At 45.4% G+C, this 19241-nt stretch overlaps 1 protein-coding gene across 8 annotated transcripts in view; it reads left to right on the top strand.

Moving 5' to 3' along the window:
* The window catches only part of ninl (ninein-like), a 148453-nt gene that overhangs the window by 60079 nt on the left and 69133 nt on the right, over positions 1-19241 (top strand). For all 8 annotated transcript variants that reach the window (XM_070890052.1, XM_070890056.1, XM_070890054.1 and 5 more), the window contains 6 exons: positions 1629-1796; positions 4770-4906; positions 6482-6622; positions 8430-8604; positions 11507-11617; positions 16708-16797. In XM_070890052.1, coding sequence (XP_070746153.1) covers positions 1629-1796; positions 4770-4906; positions 6482-6622; positions 8430-8604; positions 11507-11617; positions 16708-16797 — 822 coding nt within the window. The remainder of the gene's footprint in view (positions 1-1628; positions 1797-4769; positions 4907-6481; positions 6623-8429; positions 8605-11506; positions 11618-16707; positions 16798-19241) is intronic.

The raw sequence follows: 19241 nt of genomic DNA, 5'->3' as shown, positions 1-19241 counted from the left end.
CCGGTTTTCCATCTAACACTGCCATGCACTGTGTTTTCCTTAACCCCTAACTACTCCATCACTTATCCTGAATGCTTTCCCCTCCCTCTCTTCACCGCTCACATCCCTATCACCCTCGCCTTGCTCACGCTCCCCCCCCCCCCCCACACCATCCTCCTCCTCTTATTCCTTTCCCCTGCCCTGCCCCCGTCAGCCCAATCTGAAACAATCACCCCCTTACCCTCATCCCTGCTACCAGCCTCTTCCCAACAATGCCCCCCCCCCCCCACTCCCTTATCCCACTCTTCCCAGCAGCCACCTTGTTTCGTATCTTGTTTCCTATCATTATAAGAACATTGAGCTATAAGGGAAGCACGTCTTTAAATTAAATAAAAATGACCAGCTTCCCAGTTTAGTAGTGTTGAAGGAGGAATTTGTCAGGGGAGCGATGGGACAGTTGCCCATGTGGAACAAGACTAGAGGGTCTGGGGCCTGCTGGGCAAGTGGCCTAAGCAAGGGCAGGTGAGCCCTCAATTGGTCCCACATCAGATGGGTGGGACAACAGGGAGGTCAAGCAATTTAACCTAAAACTTACCTGCAGTGGAACCTAGAGAAATGGAGCTGGGAGATGGAGCTTGGTGGAGTAACAGTGTCACCTAGTGTTGGGAGGCCAGAAAGGCAGGTCTAAAGCCAATTTTTAGTTTAGAAGCTGTTCTAGGCGTTGCACCCAGACGTGAATGCTAAGCATGGAGAAGTCCAGATAAAGGAAGCAGTGCATACTAGATAATGTACCTTTTTATATAAATAAGTTTATAAAATATACCTGTATATAATTTTTTATTAAAATCATCCCTAACATACTGATTCTCAGAAAGCTGTCATAGAATTATAAGGCACAGAAGGAGGCCATAAGAACATGATAAATCAGAGCAGAGTAGGCCATTTGGTCCTTCGAGCCTGCTCTGTCATTCAACACGATCATGGCTGATCTTCTACCTCAACTCCACCTTCCTGCACTATCCCCATATCCCTTAATTCATAAAAATTATTGACCGCTGCCTTGAATATACTCAACGACTGAGCCTCCACAGATCACTGGGGTAGAAAATTCCGAAGATTCACTACTCTTTGAGTCCTAAATGGCCGACCCCTTTTTCTGAGACTGTGACCCCGTGTTCTGGATTCTAGTAAAATGGATAACTTCACACTTCCCCACATTGTATTCCATTTGCCATGTTCTTGCCCAACCAGTCAACCTGTCTATATCTCTCTACAGCCTCTTTTTGTCCTCCTCACAGCTTATTTTCCATATCGACCTAATCCTATTTAATGTGGAAAGCATTCATTGTAAATTAATGTATAATAGGAGTATTGAATAGGACTAAAGTTTTAAAATTCTTAAACTACATGTTATAAATTACATTTTCTTCCCTTTTTTAAATAACTGATGTAGTCAACTGAAAAACTGTTTGACTTGGACTCTAAAATCCAGTATAGTATGGTGTAACTCTCTGAATGTAAATGAGACCTTGTGAAAGGGGTAATTGCTATGTGTGGGGATTTTCACCAGGGAAGTAATCCGGGAGTCTGAAGAATACAATTGCTCGGTTAGTGCACTAATAAACAGTTAATGTTTTTTTACCCCTCAGTCCTTTGATGAGAACAGATGTAGAACAGCAACTCCGTCCTTAATGCCGAGCACTGTCGGTTCACAGCTGTTTTCTGGTCTTGACGATGGCACTGGTTATGCATCACCTCAACAAATAATCAACATGTTTCAAGAAGATGGAATTAAAAACAGTCAGGAGATTTTAGAGGTGAGACAGAGCTCACGTTGAAATTGATGACCTGTAACTTTGCTTCTCCCTTCATTGTCTTTCTGAGCTGTGGTTCAGTCGTACTCTTGCCTCTGAGTCAGTAGCTTGTGGGTTCAAGACCCACTCCAGAAATCTAGACTTGTGCACCACTCTTTTGGATGAGATGTTAAACCAAGATGTGTGCCCTCTCGGGTGGACTATTTTGAAGACGAGCAGGGGAGTTCTCCCCGGTGTCCTGGCCAATAATTATCTCTTAGTCAACATCACTAAAACAGATTATCTAGTCATTATCACATTGCTGCGTGCAAATTGGCTGCCACATTTCCCAACATTACTACACTTCAGAAGTACTTCATTGGCTGTGAAACGCTTGCCGTTAAATTTAATTCAATTAATTCCCCCACCTTTCCTACTATAGAAAGGAAATTGTATTTTTGGTAATTAAAATGTAATTTTTGATCTAAGCTTGCTTTGCAGATGGTAAATACTTACTGCTGTAATTGGCATGTTTTTCCTAAAATTATTTGTTGTTCGACAACTGTCTGAATTTTTTTTAAATTGGGTAATTGTTTCATGCTTCCTATGAAAGAGGCAACTTATTCAGAAACCACTGGGTGTACTTGTTTATTATAGGCGAATTAAACTAACAAACTCAAAAGATGTGAGGCAATGCCGTAGGTATGTGTACAAGACTTGAGAATTAGCTTGTCAGTATGAACAAAAATTTGGTCTTTATAAGCTCACGTTGTCTGGACTTAATTTGGGACAGAACTGAACTGTGCTATCGTAGAATCTTGCAGCACAGCAAGTGGTCATTGGGCCCATTGTGCCTGTGCTAACTCTCTGAAAGGGTTCCACTCTCCTCTGCTCTTTCCCCATGGCCCTGAAAAATGTTCCTTTTCCAAGTATATATCCAATTCCCTTTTGAAAATTGCTACTGACTTATAGTTTAGCTTCACTTTGCTGGAAATGTCACCACTGACGGCTTCATTTTCATTTTAATTTAGCGATGAACGCTTGGGTTAATGCTCTTTCTTTTTAGTTGAAGACCTGTTGCAGCATGAGGGGAAAAGTTTTCTTATGCAGGCCGATAGATTTATTTAATGCCATTTTGACACCGTTCCATTTTGTACTTTTTCATTTGGGCATGAAAGTATTTTGAGAACTTGAGGGAGGGAGCAGAAGAGAGCCAACTTGCAAGAATGTTTTATTTTGATGATTGATGAAAACATCTCTTTAAAAACACAATCAGGAAGGATGTTGCAATGGGTGTAAGAGGTTGTGATCAGAAGGTGCAAAACCCAAGTGTCGCCAATACCTCTCTCGCTGCTGCACTTGCTTTCTGATCAGAATCTCTCGGAGTTACCCGTTTTAGTTAATGTTTAGTCATGGACTTAAAATTGTAAACGAGTATGGGGAGCTTGAGTTGGTTTTGTGTCCACATGTACTTCAGTGAGAAAGTTAGCTCACAAAACGGGCAGTCCGAAGTTGGGAAGCTTTCGGGCATAATACTACGTGTCGGGAGGCAGAGGGGAAAACAAATATTTGACCACATCACTTGCCATACTCCTGTCATCTCGCCTCTCCCGTCATTCAGTTAGATCATGGCTGATCTGTACCTCAACGCCACTTACCTGACCTTACTCCATATCCCTTAATACTCTTGAACAAAAAATATCAATCTGTTTTCAAATTTTTCAATTGACTGAGCCTCAGCAGCTTTTTTGGGAGGGTGGGGGAAGACTTCCAGATTTCCACTGCCCCTTGTGTGAAGAAGTGCTTCCTGACATCACCCCTGAACGGCCTCACTCTAATTTTAAGGTTATGCCCCCTGGACACCCCCCACCAGAGGATATAGTTTCCCCCCCCCCCCATCTATCCTATCAAATCCTTTAATCGTCTTTACTAGATCACCCCTTAGTCTTCTATACTCTGTGGAATACAAGCCTCGTCTATGCAATCTCTTGTCATAACTTAGTCCCGGTATCATTCTGGTGAATCTGCACTGCACCCCCTCCAGGGCCAGTATATCCTTCCTGAGGAGCGGTGCCCAGAACTGAAGGCAGTACTTCAGATATAGACTGACGAGAGCTTTTTGCAACTGTAACATAACCTCCATAACCTCCACCGTTTAGTATGGGGTCAGAGAGGGGTTTCCAGCCCAGGCAACGCTGTTCTGGCAGCTGGGTAATTCTGCTGTGCAGTGACCAATTTGGGGAGGTGGGGGGAAGGAAGTGAAAGATAGAGCTGAACCAAAATGTACTTTCTTTCTGTTAAATGCCACACATTTGTGTTTATTTGAAGAAGACCGCACAGAAATCAGGTGGCTTGCAGTCGGAGCCAGTGGTTGGATGCTATTGATGGACCACTTCAGTGGATCATAAATTCATATGGCACAGAAGGAGGCCATTCGGCCCATCATGTCTGTGCCGGCTCTTTGAAAGAGCTGTCCAATTAGTCCCACTCCCCCCGCTCTTTCCCCATAGCCCGGCAAATTTCTCATTTTCAAGTACATATCCAATTCCCTTTTGGAAGTTGCTATTAAATCTGCTTCCACCAGCCTTTCTAGGCAGCACATTCTCGATCACATCTTGCTGCATTTAAAAAAAAATTCTCCTTATCTCCCCTCTGGTCCATTTGTCAATGATCTTAAATCTGTGTCCTCTAGTTATTGACCCTCCAGCCGGTAGAAACAATGTCTCCCTATTTGCCCTATTAAAACCTCTTGTAGTTTTGGACACCTCTATTAAATCTCCCCTTCACCTCTCTGCCCTGAGGGTTTGTGCTATCAGAGATGCACAATTCCATTAACACTCGATTCAGTGTTCCGATGGAGAAATCTTCCCGTTCTTTCTCTCTCTCTCTCTCTCTCTCTCTCTCTCTCGTCCCCCCTTTCCCAAGAAAGGGATTAATTTACTGGTATAGATTATCACCGCAGCACTTTTCAAAATTGTGATTATTTCTTTTGGACAGGCGTTGGACTTCGATGTGGAAGAGAAGGTGAACCTGGCAGAGCTGACCAATGCACTCAACAATGAGTTACTGGCCAGCAAAAATGGGATTCACCAGGCTGCGTTGGCCTGCTACAAGAATGAAATCAACTGCCTTCAGTAAGCATCTTAATTTTAACTTCCTGTGCAACCAGTAATTACTTTTAACATTGAAGAGTATCAGCCATGGCTCAGTGGGTACTACACGCGCCTCTGAGTCGGAATGGTTGTGGGTTCAAGCCCCCACTCCAGAGACTTGAGCACAAAAGACTGACGCTCTAGTGCAGTACTGAGGGAGTGCTGCACTGTCGGATGTGTCGTCTTTCGGATGAGACGTTAAACCGAGGCCCCGTCTGCCCTCGTCTGGCATGTATAAGATCCCACGGCAGTAATTTGAAGAAGACCAGGGGAGCCCTTCCTGATTTCCTGGCCAATATTTATCCCTCAACCAATGTCACAAAAACAGATTATCTGGATATTATCATATTTGTGCTTGTGGGAGCTTGCTGTGTACAAATTGGCTGTTGCGTTTCCTGCATTACAACAGTGACTACACTTCAAAAAAAGTACTTCATTGGTTGTAAAGCGCTTTGGAATGCCCTGTGGTCCATATAATTGCAATGTCTTTCTTTTTTAGTTCTGGAAAGGTTAAACGCTTCTGCGCACAGTATCACTGTCTCACTAAACAGCTCGTGTCTTCAAAAGCTGCTGTTTCACACCACTTGCTTTAAAGGGTCTCATTTTTCAACCTCCTTCACACAGGTCTGGGTTAAAAAGACCTGCCTTGCTGTTCTGTGTGCCATCTGTTGGCTGTTGAAGGTATTGCAGCAGAGTTGTAAAGTCTTGTTTGCATCCTGTATTATTTCTACAAGGAATAGTCGAACTCCAGGACAGCAGGATATTGGTTCTCGCCGTGAGTGCACAAACCATCTAGAACCAACAATGTGTAAAACGTAAATAGCTTCCAAGTTAATGGTAAAACAGGATACTTTTTTTCAGAAACCAGTATCTGCTAGTTCCTACACTCCAGTGCAGCCGGAAGTGCCGTCTTTCGGATGAAACGTTAAACTGCAGCCCCATCTGCCCTCTCGGGTGGATGTAAAAGATCCCATGGCACTATTTCGAAGATGAGCAGAGGAGTTCCCCCAGTGTCCTGGCCAATATTTATCCCTCAATCGACATCACTGAAAACAGATTATCTGGTCATTGTCACATTGCTGTTTCCGGGAGCTTGCTGTGTGCAAATTGTCTGCTGCTTTTCCTGTTACAACAGTGACTGCACTTCAAAAATAATTCATTGGCTGTAAAGTGCTTTTTGAGGTTGTGAAAGGCGCTATATAAATGCAAATTCTTTCTTTCATCACTTTGGATCACAATGTACTTCAAAAACGAGCACTGAGCATTGGAATGTGGCTGTCCCAGTATATTGGGTGGGTTTTGATGTATTAAAAGCTAGAATTGCATCCCAAAACATGTTTAAGTAATACTTAATTAGTAAATGCACATTCTTGTGGTTCTTAACCAGGGAGCATATTAGGATCCTTCCTTAGAGTATTTATTTATTAACATAGGAAACGTCACATCCTAAATGACTACTTTTAAGCTTTCCCATATGAATGAGGTCATTTGTATAACAAACGCAAAATGGTGTTGAATGGATGTCGAATTGAAGTTGTACACACCCTGTTTTTGCAGAGGGCAAATTCAACAGACCTACAAGGAGAGAGACAAAGTGAAAGCGGACCTGGATAGAGCAGAGAAGCGAAATGTGCAGCTGGCCAAAGAAGTTGACGATCGACACGCCACAATGGAATTGCTCAATGAGACCAAAATCAAGTCAGTGGGAGATGATGTTTGAATATTTATTTTTAATTTTTTGTTCTCTGGCTATGGGGATCGCTGGCAAGGCTGACGTTTGTCCCAGGATGCAGGAAAGGGGAACAAAATGTTCCAGTTTCCAGAATTTGATTTTGTGGGATGTGGGTGTCAGTGGCAAGGCCGGTATTTATTGCCCATTGCTTGTTGCATTTGAGAAGGTGGTGATGAGCCGCCACCTTATTGAACCGCTGCAGTCCGTGTGGTGAGGGTACTCCCACACTGTTAGGGAGGGACTTCCAAGATTTTGACCCAGCAACGATGAAGGAACAGCAATATATATCCCAAGTCAGGATGGTGTGTGACTTGGAGGGGAATTTGCAGGTGATGTTGTTCCCATGTGCCTGCTGCCCTTGTCCTTCTAGGTGGTGGGGTCATGGTTTTCTGAGGACAGGTCCAATTTGGTCCAACTTACAGGCTACCTCCATAATTAACAATTCATTGATAGGTTTCCTGTAAAATATCTGTTGTTAGCTCTTTGATGAGTTGCAGTCCTGACTTTAGATTTTCTCATTAATTTTCTCCTCTATCCCTCTCTTTCTTGAGATGTTGACTCCTTCTTGGAGTTTGATTCCATAGGTTTTGGGTGCCCTCCAGCGCTTCAACCAAACAGCTATTACTCCTGACGGAGAATGTCGGCAGCTAGCCTGACGACTGGAGGCATCACAGCCAAACCTGACCCTGTTCCCCAACTTGACATCTCATACACCTCCTCATTCCCGCCAGCGTGATTTGTAGGATTTCAATTGGGAGGAGGAACCTTGGCCAACTTCTCCCTCCCCAAGTCGTGGGCACTGTGGCCCACTTGACTCCCTGGCTTAGATCACATGGTTAGACACAGATCAAGGGGCCCCTTGGTCCCCAAAGGTGTCTCGTCCCAGCCCCCCCCCCCCCCCCCCCACTAATCTGATCACTATTTCCTGGTGTAAGGGCATGTATTGGACTTGGGGTGATGACAGACTTGTCTACGGTGCCCCTCACAGTGGAATAGTTTACACTCATTGTCTGTACCAATACTTGAATGACTATTTGGGTAAAGATACTGGTTGCCTGTGGACCCTTATCCCAGCACCAGTCATAGTCGACAGGAGAAGACAAGGGAGAAAGCTGTGCACAGCAACCTATGCAGATATGATAGAAATAGGATTATACTTTTATTTTTTATACAAATTCGGTTGCATAGAATTTGGCCAACTGGGCCAGTCTTTATGCTCCACGCGAGTGTCCTCCCATTCTATTTCATTAAACCGTAACAACAGATCCTTCTATTCCTTTCTCCTTTGTGTACTTATCAAGCTTCCCCATAACTGCATCAATGCTAATCGCCTCGACCACTCCAAGTGGAAGCAAGTTCCAAATTCTAACCACTCTTTAAGTAAAGAAGTTTCTCCTGAGTTCCTTATTGTTGTGGCCAAATGTTTTTGCAAAGTTGTCTTTTATGTTGAGATTGCTATAATATTCATCATCATCATCATAGGCGGTCCCTCGAACGAGGATGACTTGCTGCCATGAGTTCACAGATGTTTCAATGAAGGACCCGATGTTCCAGATCCTGAACTCCAACTGAGGGGGTGGAAGATGCCTGTGCGTGGATTTTTTTAACGTGTGGTGGCCGTTGCACACCAGCCACCACACGGGCTTGACAGAGCTAGGTCTTGGTCCAGTGGCAAAGGTTAACCAGGATGACTGGAGACCAGCTCTGCTGCACGGACCTAGCAATGCAATCGTAGTAAGTTGTTTGCTCACCTTTCCCCGCCCTCTCTCTCAGACACCTGGACCAGGGGTACAAGGAAAAGGTGGCAGCGGTTAAAATCGAGATGGACAGGGAGCAGGAGCTGATTGTACAGCAGGTGAACACACAGCGGACAGAGCTGCAGCACGAGATAGATTCGCTCCGACTGGAGGAGATCCATTTCCGAGAAAAGCTGAACCTAGCAATGAAGGTATGCTAAAGAATAACGCGGTATTAGTCCCTTTGGAAGAGGTTTATTTTATTTTATTCCCTCCCGCACTGTTCGGGTGACGGGTGCACCTTTCCTGGCTGGGAAAGGTAGGTGGGTGAAATGACTGCTTGTGGAGGAAAGCTTTGATCATTCCCACTGCAGTGAGCAGGCTGAGATCATGCTGTCGTACACTGTATTCTCACACCCTCAGTTTGGCTCAGTTTACACGGTGCAGGGGATCAGGTGCTTCAGAGTTGTCTATTACAGTCCCCACTGCGTACAGCAGGCGTGCTGATGTCAACGCAGTTTGCCTGCTATACTCGGTGATCGATGTGAACAAGAAATTTTAAAAAGCCCGAATATTCATCCTCCGTCTCTGCACGTCCCTCTGTCTGACTGCCCCAGCAATGGACACAGAGAGAAAGATAGATGGGTAGTCGGTGTCACCTGCAGTGTTGTAGAGTTGAAGTACGCAACAGCACTTTAACACGGTGTGAACAGCCGATGAACTGCCCGAAAAGCCGGCACGCTTTAAGCTTAAGCAATTGATGCTTATGGTACTGGCAAATGGCGAGCACCATTTTCCCAATGTAGAAGGCTGTATGGGATAAGCAGGGACAGTTTAAGTGGTGAGGCTGTAATATCAGATGGAATACGTTGTTATTTTGCTGAATGTAATGAACAGCCATTTTTCTAGCTCTTCATTGTGTAATAATCAGCTTTGTGTAATTTTAGAGGAAAACTGAATAATATAATGACTTAAAATATTCTTTAGTGGGTAATCAGAGTGGAAATGAGAACTTGAAATTTTGGTAATGTTTATAAAATTTCTGTTGCATTACATTTCTGGCAGTGTTTTCCAATATTACCAAGTTACCTCGCTCCCTCCGTTCCGCCCCCCTCCTCCCTCCTCCCCCCTCACCTTGCCCGAACCCCCCTCCTGATAAAACTTAGCCTTCACTGTGTACGATATCCTTGATCCTTGACTGGTAGCGGGAGAGAGTGTGCCATAGACATCAAGATGTGGTTTTGATAGCAGCCACGAGGGGGAGGGGGAGGGTTAGTGGGTGGGTGGTCAAGGGGAGAGATGCTTGAGAGATATAGGGTGGGGGTGGAGGCTAAAATTAATCTGGGGCAGCAGTGCAAAAAAAACACTAGCGAATTGGAAACCCATTTTACACCCTGTCAGATTTTCTTTGGAAAAAAAACAAGTAGGGAATGTATAAACTAGGTTTTCTAATTTCAATTCTGATTCTATACATAAAACAAGATTGATTTGAAGTTGCATTTATATAGCGCCTATCACAACCTCAGGACGTCCAAAACTTCACCTTTGAGCTAAGGGATACCGAGGAGATCTCCCCTGCTCTTTGAAATAAGAACATAAGAAATAGGAACAGGAGTAGGCCATTCGGCCCCTCGAGCCTGCTCCGCCATTTAATAAGATCATGGCTGATCTGATCATGGACTCAGCTCCACTTCCCCGCCCATTCTCCAAAATCCTTGACTCCCTTATCATTCAAAAATCTGTTCATCTCCACCTTAGATATATTCAATGACCCAGCCTCCACAGCTCTCTGAGGCAGAGAATTCCAAAGATTCATGACCCTCTAAGTGAAGAAATTCCTCCTCCATTTCCGTTTTAAATGGGCGACCCCTTATTCTGAAATTATGCCCCCTAGTTCTAGATTCCCCCACGAGGGGAAACATCCTGGGGCCAAGTTTCGGCTTGAGTTGCTCCTGTTTTTTTTGGAGCAACTGGTTTAGAATGGAGTATCTTAGAAATTGCAATTCTCGGCATTTAGTTTGCTCCAGTTCTAGTCAGTTAGAACAGTTTCAGTTTGGAACAGATTTTTTTTTCCAAAAGAGGGCGTGTCCGGCCACTTACGCCCGTTTTGAAAGTTTAGGCAGTGAAAACTTACTCCAAACTAACTTCGAATGGAGTAAGTGAAGATTTTTGTACGCTCAGAAAAACCTTGTCTACACTTAGAAAATCAGGCGTAGGGAACAGGGGCAGGGGGAAAGGGAAGTTTAAAAACAATAAACACTTCAGTTTTACAAATAAAGAGCCATCATCAATAATAAATGATAAATACAACAATAAATCAGTCAATAAAGCAATCAAAAAAAATTAATAAAAAATAAAAAAAATTAAAAAATCAATAAATAAAAAAAATTCTACTTACCGACTGCAGCACCGGGAGCCCTCCAACAGCGTGTCTCTGTCAGTGTCTCTATCTCTCTCTCTGTCTGTGTCTGTGTTTCTGACAGTGAGGGTAGGAGGGGTGGGGAGAGGGAGGAGAGGAGAGAGAGAGGGAGAGAGGAGAGGAGAGGGAGGGAGGGAGGGGGGGGAGAGGAGTGGGAGGGAGGGGGAGGGGGAGAGGAGAGGGAAGGAGGGGTGGGGACGGGGAGAGGGGAGGGAGGAGGCTGAATGGGCCCGGCGGACATTAAGAAGCCGGGCCCAAGACTTCGGGCGGGGCCCACCCCCAGCAATGCCCTGTACAGTTGGAGCAGGACTTGCCTACTTTTATATTCCATACCGCTTGCAATAACTTGCCTTTCTGATTACTTGCTGTACGTGCATGGTAACATTTTGCGTTTCATGTACAAGAACCCCCAGATCCCTTTGTACTGCAGCATTTTGTAATCGCTCCCTATTTAAATAATATGCCATAGGATCTTTTACGTCCACTCGGTTTAACGTCTCATCCGAAAGACAATACCTCTGACAGTGCAGCACTCCCTCAGCACTGCACTGGAGTGTCAGCCTAGATTTCGTCCTCCAGTCTCTGGTGGGATTTGAACCCACAACTCTCTGATTCAGAGGTGAAAGTGCTACCCACTGAGCCACGGCTGACACCTAATCTACATCTAATTAATAGTTATTTTTTCTTTTCAACAGGAGAGCAGTCGGTTGCAGAAAGAACTGGTGGAAACGGTGGAAAAATTGGCCAAATCTGAGAAATTGGTTTGCAGGTTACAGAAGGACCTTGACTACATGCTGAAAGAAAAAGTAAGTTTTCACAGCGATGCGATTTGTTTGACTCTTTCTTTTCTTGGCAGGACTGTTTATGTCAAATGTGGCAAAATGCAACCTGAAAATTGAGTTTTTGGAAACCATTGAGTGCCTGACAGTACTATTGGATCTATGTTCCATGTCGCACGGGTCACTGCATAGTAGGCAGTGTTCCTTCCAGATCAAGAAAACCTTTCAGGCCAAGCAGGGTTGGAGGGCAGGGGGCTAATTAGACCAAGGCCATAGAGGGGACTGTTGGAAGGTGAAGTGGAGACGGAGAGTGAGGGGACAAAGCGAGATGGGATAGAGCCCGACAGGAGCAGAGGAGGGAAAAGGAGGATGAGGGAGTGCAGGAGATTGGGACAAAGGGATGGTGGAGAAGTGGGGGATGGGGGAAAAGGTGGAAATAATCAAAGCGGGGCTGTTGAATAACATGTTGGTCACTGGAGAGCAAAGCTATGGGGTAATTTTCTCCGCAGGGGGTAGGGACGAACCAAGGTCACTTTCTCCTTATTGGAGGGGTGGGGTGTGGTGTGTGTGTGGGAAGGGAGGGATTCTGCCAGGATAGTATCTGCCCTTGCTCGTTTTATGGACAATCTGTGGTGTTCAGGATCTTTTTTGAGCACTATGAATTTAAACCTTTCAATTCTAACTTCATCGGGAGGTCCATTTTCTGGGCTGCTGAAATCACACTATTGTCTTCTGGTTCCCTCTAATCCTCAGGCATTGGAAGCTGCTTCTGAAAAACACAACCTTCTTTCCTGCCCCCCGGCCCCACCCCTTGCAATTGTCCGTCCTGTTCTCTAGCTGTCGAGATCTTTAACTTTTCAGAATCTTGCTTCTCTATTCCACCCATTTCCATTTGATGGTCTTCAGTGTGGGCGTGTCACATAACGTTACCTTGTGTCATGTTATGCTGACAACGCCACATACACGTGCATTGCCTTTGGAATGTTGCGACTGCGCGCCATTTTTAATGTACAAGATATCTGTGCGTTCTGCTTTTGGAGCAGTTTCTAGAAACAAGGAATCACTTTATTTTTATTTTTAAAAACTTTATTACATTTCTTCCTCCTTCCCTTGAAGGTGCTGCCTCATGTTACACGGGCAACAACTGCTCTGCAGTACCTTTTTGTGTGAGCTTAGAAGTCAGTGAGTATAAGGGGCTTTTTGACTGTAGAAGGCACCACTGCTGAGCTCCTATCGAGCCTTGTCCTGACATCCACAGGTTCCAGTAGCAATCACTCAATAGTGGCCAGGAACAGGTACCTGTTGCGTGGCTCAGTACCACAGCAGGGGGGAGGCTGATGGTGAGCGTGGAGCTCGGCAAGGCTTCGTCGGCAGCACAGCCAACACCCTCAGAATCCATCACCTCGGAGGCACATGGGAACATCATCATAGGCAGTCCCTCGAATCGACGATGACTTGCTTCCACGTCAAGAAGTTCACAGGTGTTTCAATGAAGGACCTAAAATTCCAGATCCCAAACTACATCCCGAAGGGTGGAAGATGCCTGTGCGTGGATTTTTTTTTAACGTGTGGTGGTCGTTGCACACCAGCCACCACACAGGGTTGGTCCAGTGGCAAGGATTACCCAAGACGACTGGAGACCAGCTCTGCTGCACGGACCTAGTGCGCGCACATATTGCAGTGTGGGCTGGCCCATGCTGCCCCTGGGCCCTCACCTCGTCTGGGCCCCGAACAACATCACCACCAACTTCCCCTACCAAGTCACACACTGTCCCGACTTGGAAATATATCGCTGTTCCTTCATCGTCAAAATCCTGAAACTCACTACCTAACAGCACTGTTGGGGGAGTACCTTCACCACAAGGACTGCAGAGGTTCAAGAAGAAGGCGACTCACCACCACCTTCTCGGGGGTGGGGGGGGGGGGGGGCGCAATTAGGGATGGGCAATAAATGCCGGCGTTGCCAGCGACACCTGCGTACCATAAAACAGAGCTGGGAAGTGGAACATTTGTTCCATTCTGTATCCTGGAATAAAATCATTAAGCAGCCCCCCGCTCCCCCACACCACATGGAAGGTATCACTCATCATACAATGCTTCCAACCCACTCTTCAAGAGCATGAGATAAAGTGGGGAAACCGAATTATGGTGATTATTATGAAAAGATGATGTGTGATGGTTCGAAATGTGCAGCAGGTCAGTGAGTATCTGAAAAGGGCATAGAAAAATAGAAAAATAGGTGCAGGAGTAGGCCATTCAGCCCTTCTAGCCTGCGCCGCCATTCAATGAGTTCATGGCTGAACATGCAACTTCAGTACCCCCTTCCTGCTTTCTCGCCATATCCCTTGATCCCCCGAGTAGTAAGGACTTCATCTAACTCCTTTTTGAATATATTTAGTGAATTGGCCTCAACAACTTTCTGTGGTAGAGAATTCCACAGGTTCACCACTCTCTGGGTGAAGAAGTTTCTCCCCATCTCAGTCCTAAATGGCTTACCCCTTATCCTCAGACTGTGACCCCTGGTTCTGGACTTCCCCAACATTGGGAACATTCTTCCTGCATCTAACCTGTCTAAACCCGTCAGAATTTTAAACGTTTCTATGAGGTCCCCTCTCATTCTTCTGAACTCCAGTGAATACAAGCCCAGTTGATCCAGTCTTTCTTGATAGGTCAGTCCCACCATCCCGGGAATCAGTCTGGTGAATCTTCGCTGCACTCCCTCAATAGCAAGAATGTCCTTCCTCAAGTTAGGAGACCAAAACTGTACACAATACTCCAGGTGTGGCCTCACCAAGGCCCTGTACAACTGTAGCAACACCTCCCTGCCCCTGTACTCAAATCCCCTCGCTATGAAGGCCAACATGCCATTTGCTTTCTTAACCGCCTGCTGTACCTGCATGCCAACCTTCAATGACTGATGTACCATGACACCCAGGTCTCGTTGCACCTCCCTTTTCCTAATCTGTCACCATTCAGATAACAGTCTGTCTCTCTGTTTTTACCACCAAAGTGGATAACCTCACATTTATCCACATTATACTTCATCTGCCATGCATTTGCCCACTCACCTAACCTATTCAAGTCACTTTGCAGCCTCATAGCATCCTCCTCGCAGCTCACACTGCCACCCAACTTAGTGTCATCCGCAAATTTGGAGATACTACATTTAATCCCCTCGTCTAAATCATTAATGTACAATGTAAACAACTGGGGCCCCAGCACAGAACCTTGCGGTACCCCACTAGTCACTGCCTGCCATTCTGAAAAGTACCCATTTACTCCTACTCTTTGCTTCCTGTCTGCCAACCAGTTCTCAATCCACGTCAGCACACTACCCCCAATCCCATGTGTTTTAACTTTGCACATTAATCTCTTGTGTGGGACCTTGTCGAAAGCCTTCTGAAAGTCCAAATATACCACATCAACTGGTTCTCTTTTGTCCACTTTACTGGAAACATCCTCAAAAAATTCCAGAAGATTTGTCAAGCATGATTTCCATTTCACAAATCCATGGTGACTTGGACCTATCATGTCACCATTTTCCAAATGCGCTGCTATGACATCCTTAATAATTTATTCCATCATTTTACCCACTACTGAGGTCAGGCTGACCGGTCTATAATTCCCTGTTTTCTCTCTCCCTCCTTTTTTAAAAAGTGGGGTTACATTGGCTACCCTCCACTCGATAGGAACTGATCCAGAGTCAATGGAATGTTGGAAAATGACTGTCAATGCATCCGCTATTTCCAAGGCCACCTCCTTAAGTACTCTGGGATGCAGTCCATCAGGCCCTGGGGATTTATCGGCCTTCAATCCCATCAATTTCCCCAACACAATTTCCCGACTAATAAAGATTTCCCTCAGTTCCTCCTCCTTACTAGACCCTCTGACCCCTTTTATATCCGGAAGGTTGTTTGTGTCCTCCTTAGTGAATACCGAACCAAAGTACTTGTTCAATTGGTCTGCCATTTCTTTGTTCCCCGTTATGACTTCCCCTGATTCTGACTGCAGGGGACCTACGTTTGTCTTTACTAACCTTTTTCTCTTTATATAGCTATAGAAACTTTTTCAATCCGCCTTAATGTTCCCTGCAAGCTTCTTCTCGTGTTCCATTTTCCCTGCCCTAATCAAACCCTTTGTCCTCCTCTGCTGAGTTCTAAATTTCTCCCAGACCCCGGGTTCGCTGCTATTTCTGGCCAATTTGTATGCCACTTCCTTGGCTTTAATACTAGCCCTGATTTCCCTTGATAGCCACGGTTGAGCCACCTTCCCTTTTTTATTTTTACGCCAGACAGGAATGTACAATTGTTGTAGTTCATCCATGCGGTCTCTAAATGTCTGCCATTGCCCATCCACAGTCAACCCCTTAAGTATCATTCGCCAATCTATCCTAGCCAATTCACGCCTCATACCTTCAAAGTTACCCTTCTTTAAGTTCTGGACCATGGTCTCTGAATTAACTGTTTCATTCTCCATCCTAATGCAGAATTCCACCATATTATGGTCACTCTTCCCCAAGGGGCCTCGCACAATGAGATTGCTAATTAACCCTCTCTCATTACACAACACCCAGTCTAAGATGGCCTCCCCCCTAGTTGGTTCCTCGACATATTGGTCTAGAAAACCATCCCTTATGCACTCCAGGAAATCCTCCTCCACCGTATTGCTTCCAGTTTGGCTAGCCCAATCTATGTGCATATTAAAGTCACCCATTATAACTGCTGCACCTTTATTGCATGCACCCCTAATTTACTGTTTGATGCCCTCCCCAACATCACTACTACTGCTTGGAGGTCTGTACACAACTCCCACTAACGTTTTTTGCCCTTTGGTGTTCTGCAGCTCTACCCATATAGATTCCACATCATCCAAGCTAATGTCTTTCCTAACTATTGCATTAATCTCCTTTTTAACCAGCAATGCTACCCCACCAGTCAACCAGTCAACATACCAACAGCACTAGCAAACACTCCCCCTAGGACATTGGTTCCGGTCCTGCCCAGGTCGACTGGTTAAGGTCTCAGCTTCAGGTATGCAAAACTCTCTTAAATAGATGCGCCATTTTTTTGTCTAATTTGTGCTTCTCTCTCTTTTTCCTTCTTCCTGCACATGTTCAGTTTGGAGCACTGGATCATCCGAGTATGGAGATCTTTGGCCAGGAGCAGCGGTTCACTGAGATTATAACGGCGTATGAGCAGCAGTGCAGGGTTGGTATTGGTCAAAAAAAAGCTTTTTAAATACATTAACGTTAGAAGTTTGGGCACGCTGATTGGGTTAAGGAGGAGGGAACGGGACTGATTCCTGCTCCGGGTCGCTACCCAGTGATGACACCGGAAAATCGGGTGCGGACTGGATCAGGCACAGTGGTGAAGGTTATCTGTTGAGCTGTACCCCAGGGGAGAGAACTGGAAGTGGGGGTGATATCTGGTATGTTTTAATCTGTTCACACATTTCTTATTATTTCTAACACTTCAATTTTGAAACTTGCTTACAAACTCCTTTGGACTAAATTTTTTTGTTTTTAAAAAAAAAACCTCAATTCTGCCTATTTTAATTCCCGTAATTCTGTCTTTTTTAATTAAATATAATGGGTTGGATTGTGTACCTAGGTACAGAAGGGGAACAAGCCCTACAGTCTGTGCTGCCATTCAATTAGATCATGGCTGATGTGTATCTTAACCTCATTGGGTCCATATTCTTTAATACTCTTGCCTAACAATCTATCAATCTTCGTTTTGAAATATTTCCATTGACCCCCCAGTGTCAACAGCTTTTTGGGGAAGAGAGTTCCAGATTTCCACTATCCTTTGTGTGAAGAAGTGCTTCCTGATATCACTCCTGAACAAGGTTATGCCCCCTTAGAAACATAGAAATTTACAGCGCAAAAGGAGGCCATTTCGGCCTATTGTGTCTGCGCTGGCCAACAAAGAGTCGCATGGCCCTCGGTCAGTAGCCCTAAAGGTTACATATAAACCTATGAACAATGGCGGAAAGGTAAAGAGCACCCAGCCCAACCAATCCGCCTCACCACAACTGCGACACCCCTTATACTGAAACATTCTACACTCCATCCCAACCGGAGCCATGTCATCTCCTGGGAGAGGCAAAAAACAGATAAAAACCCAAGTTCTGGACTCTCCCAGTTTCTCTCTATCTACCGAATCAATTCCTTTAATCATATTAAACACCAAAGGACATTTGGTGGACCACAGTGTAATTTTATAACAATAAGTATCTGAAGACAGGAGATAAGTGGTGAGAAGGTGGACCAGAGGCATGGATGAGGGTTACAACAGCATGTAGTGGTTGAGGCGACTAGCATTTAAGGAGAACAACAACAACTTGCATTTATATAGCACCTTTAACATAGTAAAATATTCCACGATGCTTCACCGGAGCGTAATCAAACCAAATTTGACACTGAGCCACATAAGGAGATATTAGGGCAGATGACCAAAGGCTTGGTCAAATAGGTAGGTCTTAAGGACATCTTAAAGGAGGGGAGAGAGGTGGAGAGGCTTAGGGAGGAAATTCCGGGCCAAGGCAGTTGGAGGCACGGCCAGCAGTGGTGAAGCGATTAAAATCAGGGATGCTCAAGAGGCCAGAATTGGAGGGATGCAGAGATCTCAGAGGGTTGTGGGGCTGGAGGAGGTTACAGAGATGGGGGAGAGGGGGGGGGGGGGCAGGCAATGAAGGGATTTGAAAACAAGGATCAACATTTTAAAATCGTGGCGTTGCCGAATCAGGAGCCAATGTAGGTCAGCGAGCACAGGGGTGATGGGTAAACGGGACGGTGCGAGTTAGGATACAGACGGCAGAGTTTTAGATGTGCTCCAGTTTATGGGAGGTGGAAGATGGGAGGCTGGCCAGGAGAGCATTGGAATAGTCGAGTCAAGAGGTAACAAAAACATGGATGAGGGTTTCAGCAGTAGATGAACTGAGGCAAGTGCGGAGACAGGCAATGTTACGGAGGTGGAAATAGGTCGTCTTGTTGATGGAGCGGTTATGTGGTCGGAAGCTTATCTCTGGTCAAATAGGATGCCAAGGTTGCGAAAGGTCTGGTTCAGTCTCACAGTGTCCAAGGGAGAGGGATAGAAACATAGAAAATAGGTGCAGGAGTAGGCCATTCGGCCCTTCGAGTCTGCAACACCATTCAATATGATCACGGCTGATCAGGCAACTTCAGTACCCCATTCCTGCCTTCTCTCCATACCCCCTGATCCCTTTAGCCGTAAGGACCACATCTAACTCCCTTTTGAATATATCCAACAAACTGGACTCAACAACTTTCTGTGGTAGAGAATTCCATAGGATGGAGTCAGTGGCTCAGGAACGGAGTTTGTGGCAGGAACTGAAGATGATGGCTTTGGTCTTCCCAATATTTAGTTGGAGGACATTTCTGCTCATCCAATACTTATTTGTCGGAGAAGCAAAGTGAGATCAGAGATAGTGAAGGGATCGAGCGAGGAGGTGATGAGGTAGAGCTCCTAGGTGTCATCAGCGTATATGTGGAAACTGATGCTGTGTTTCCGGATGACGTCACCAAGGGGCAACATGTAGATGAGAAATAGGAGGGGGCCAAGGATAGATCCTTGGGGGACACCAGAGGTAACGGAGCGGGAAGGGAAGCCGTTGCAGGTGATTCTCTGGC

The sequence above is a fragment of the Pristiophorus japonicus genome, chromosome 9 (assembly GCF_044704955.1).
Source record: "Pristiophorus japonicus isolate sPriJap1 chromosome 9, sPriJap1.hap1, whole genome shotgun sequence".
Classification (NCBI taxonomy): Eukaryota; Metazoa; Chordata; class Chondrichthyes; family Pristiophoridae; genus Pristiophorus; species Pristiophorus japonicus.
The sequence above is the reverse complement of the archived record's forward strand: the minus strand, read 5'-3'. Positions and strand labels throughout refer to the sequence as shown.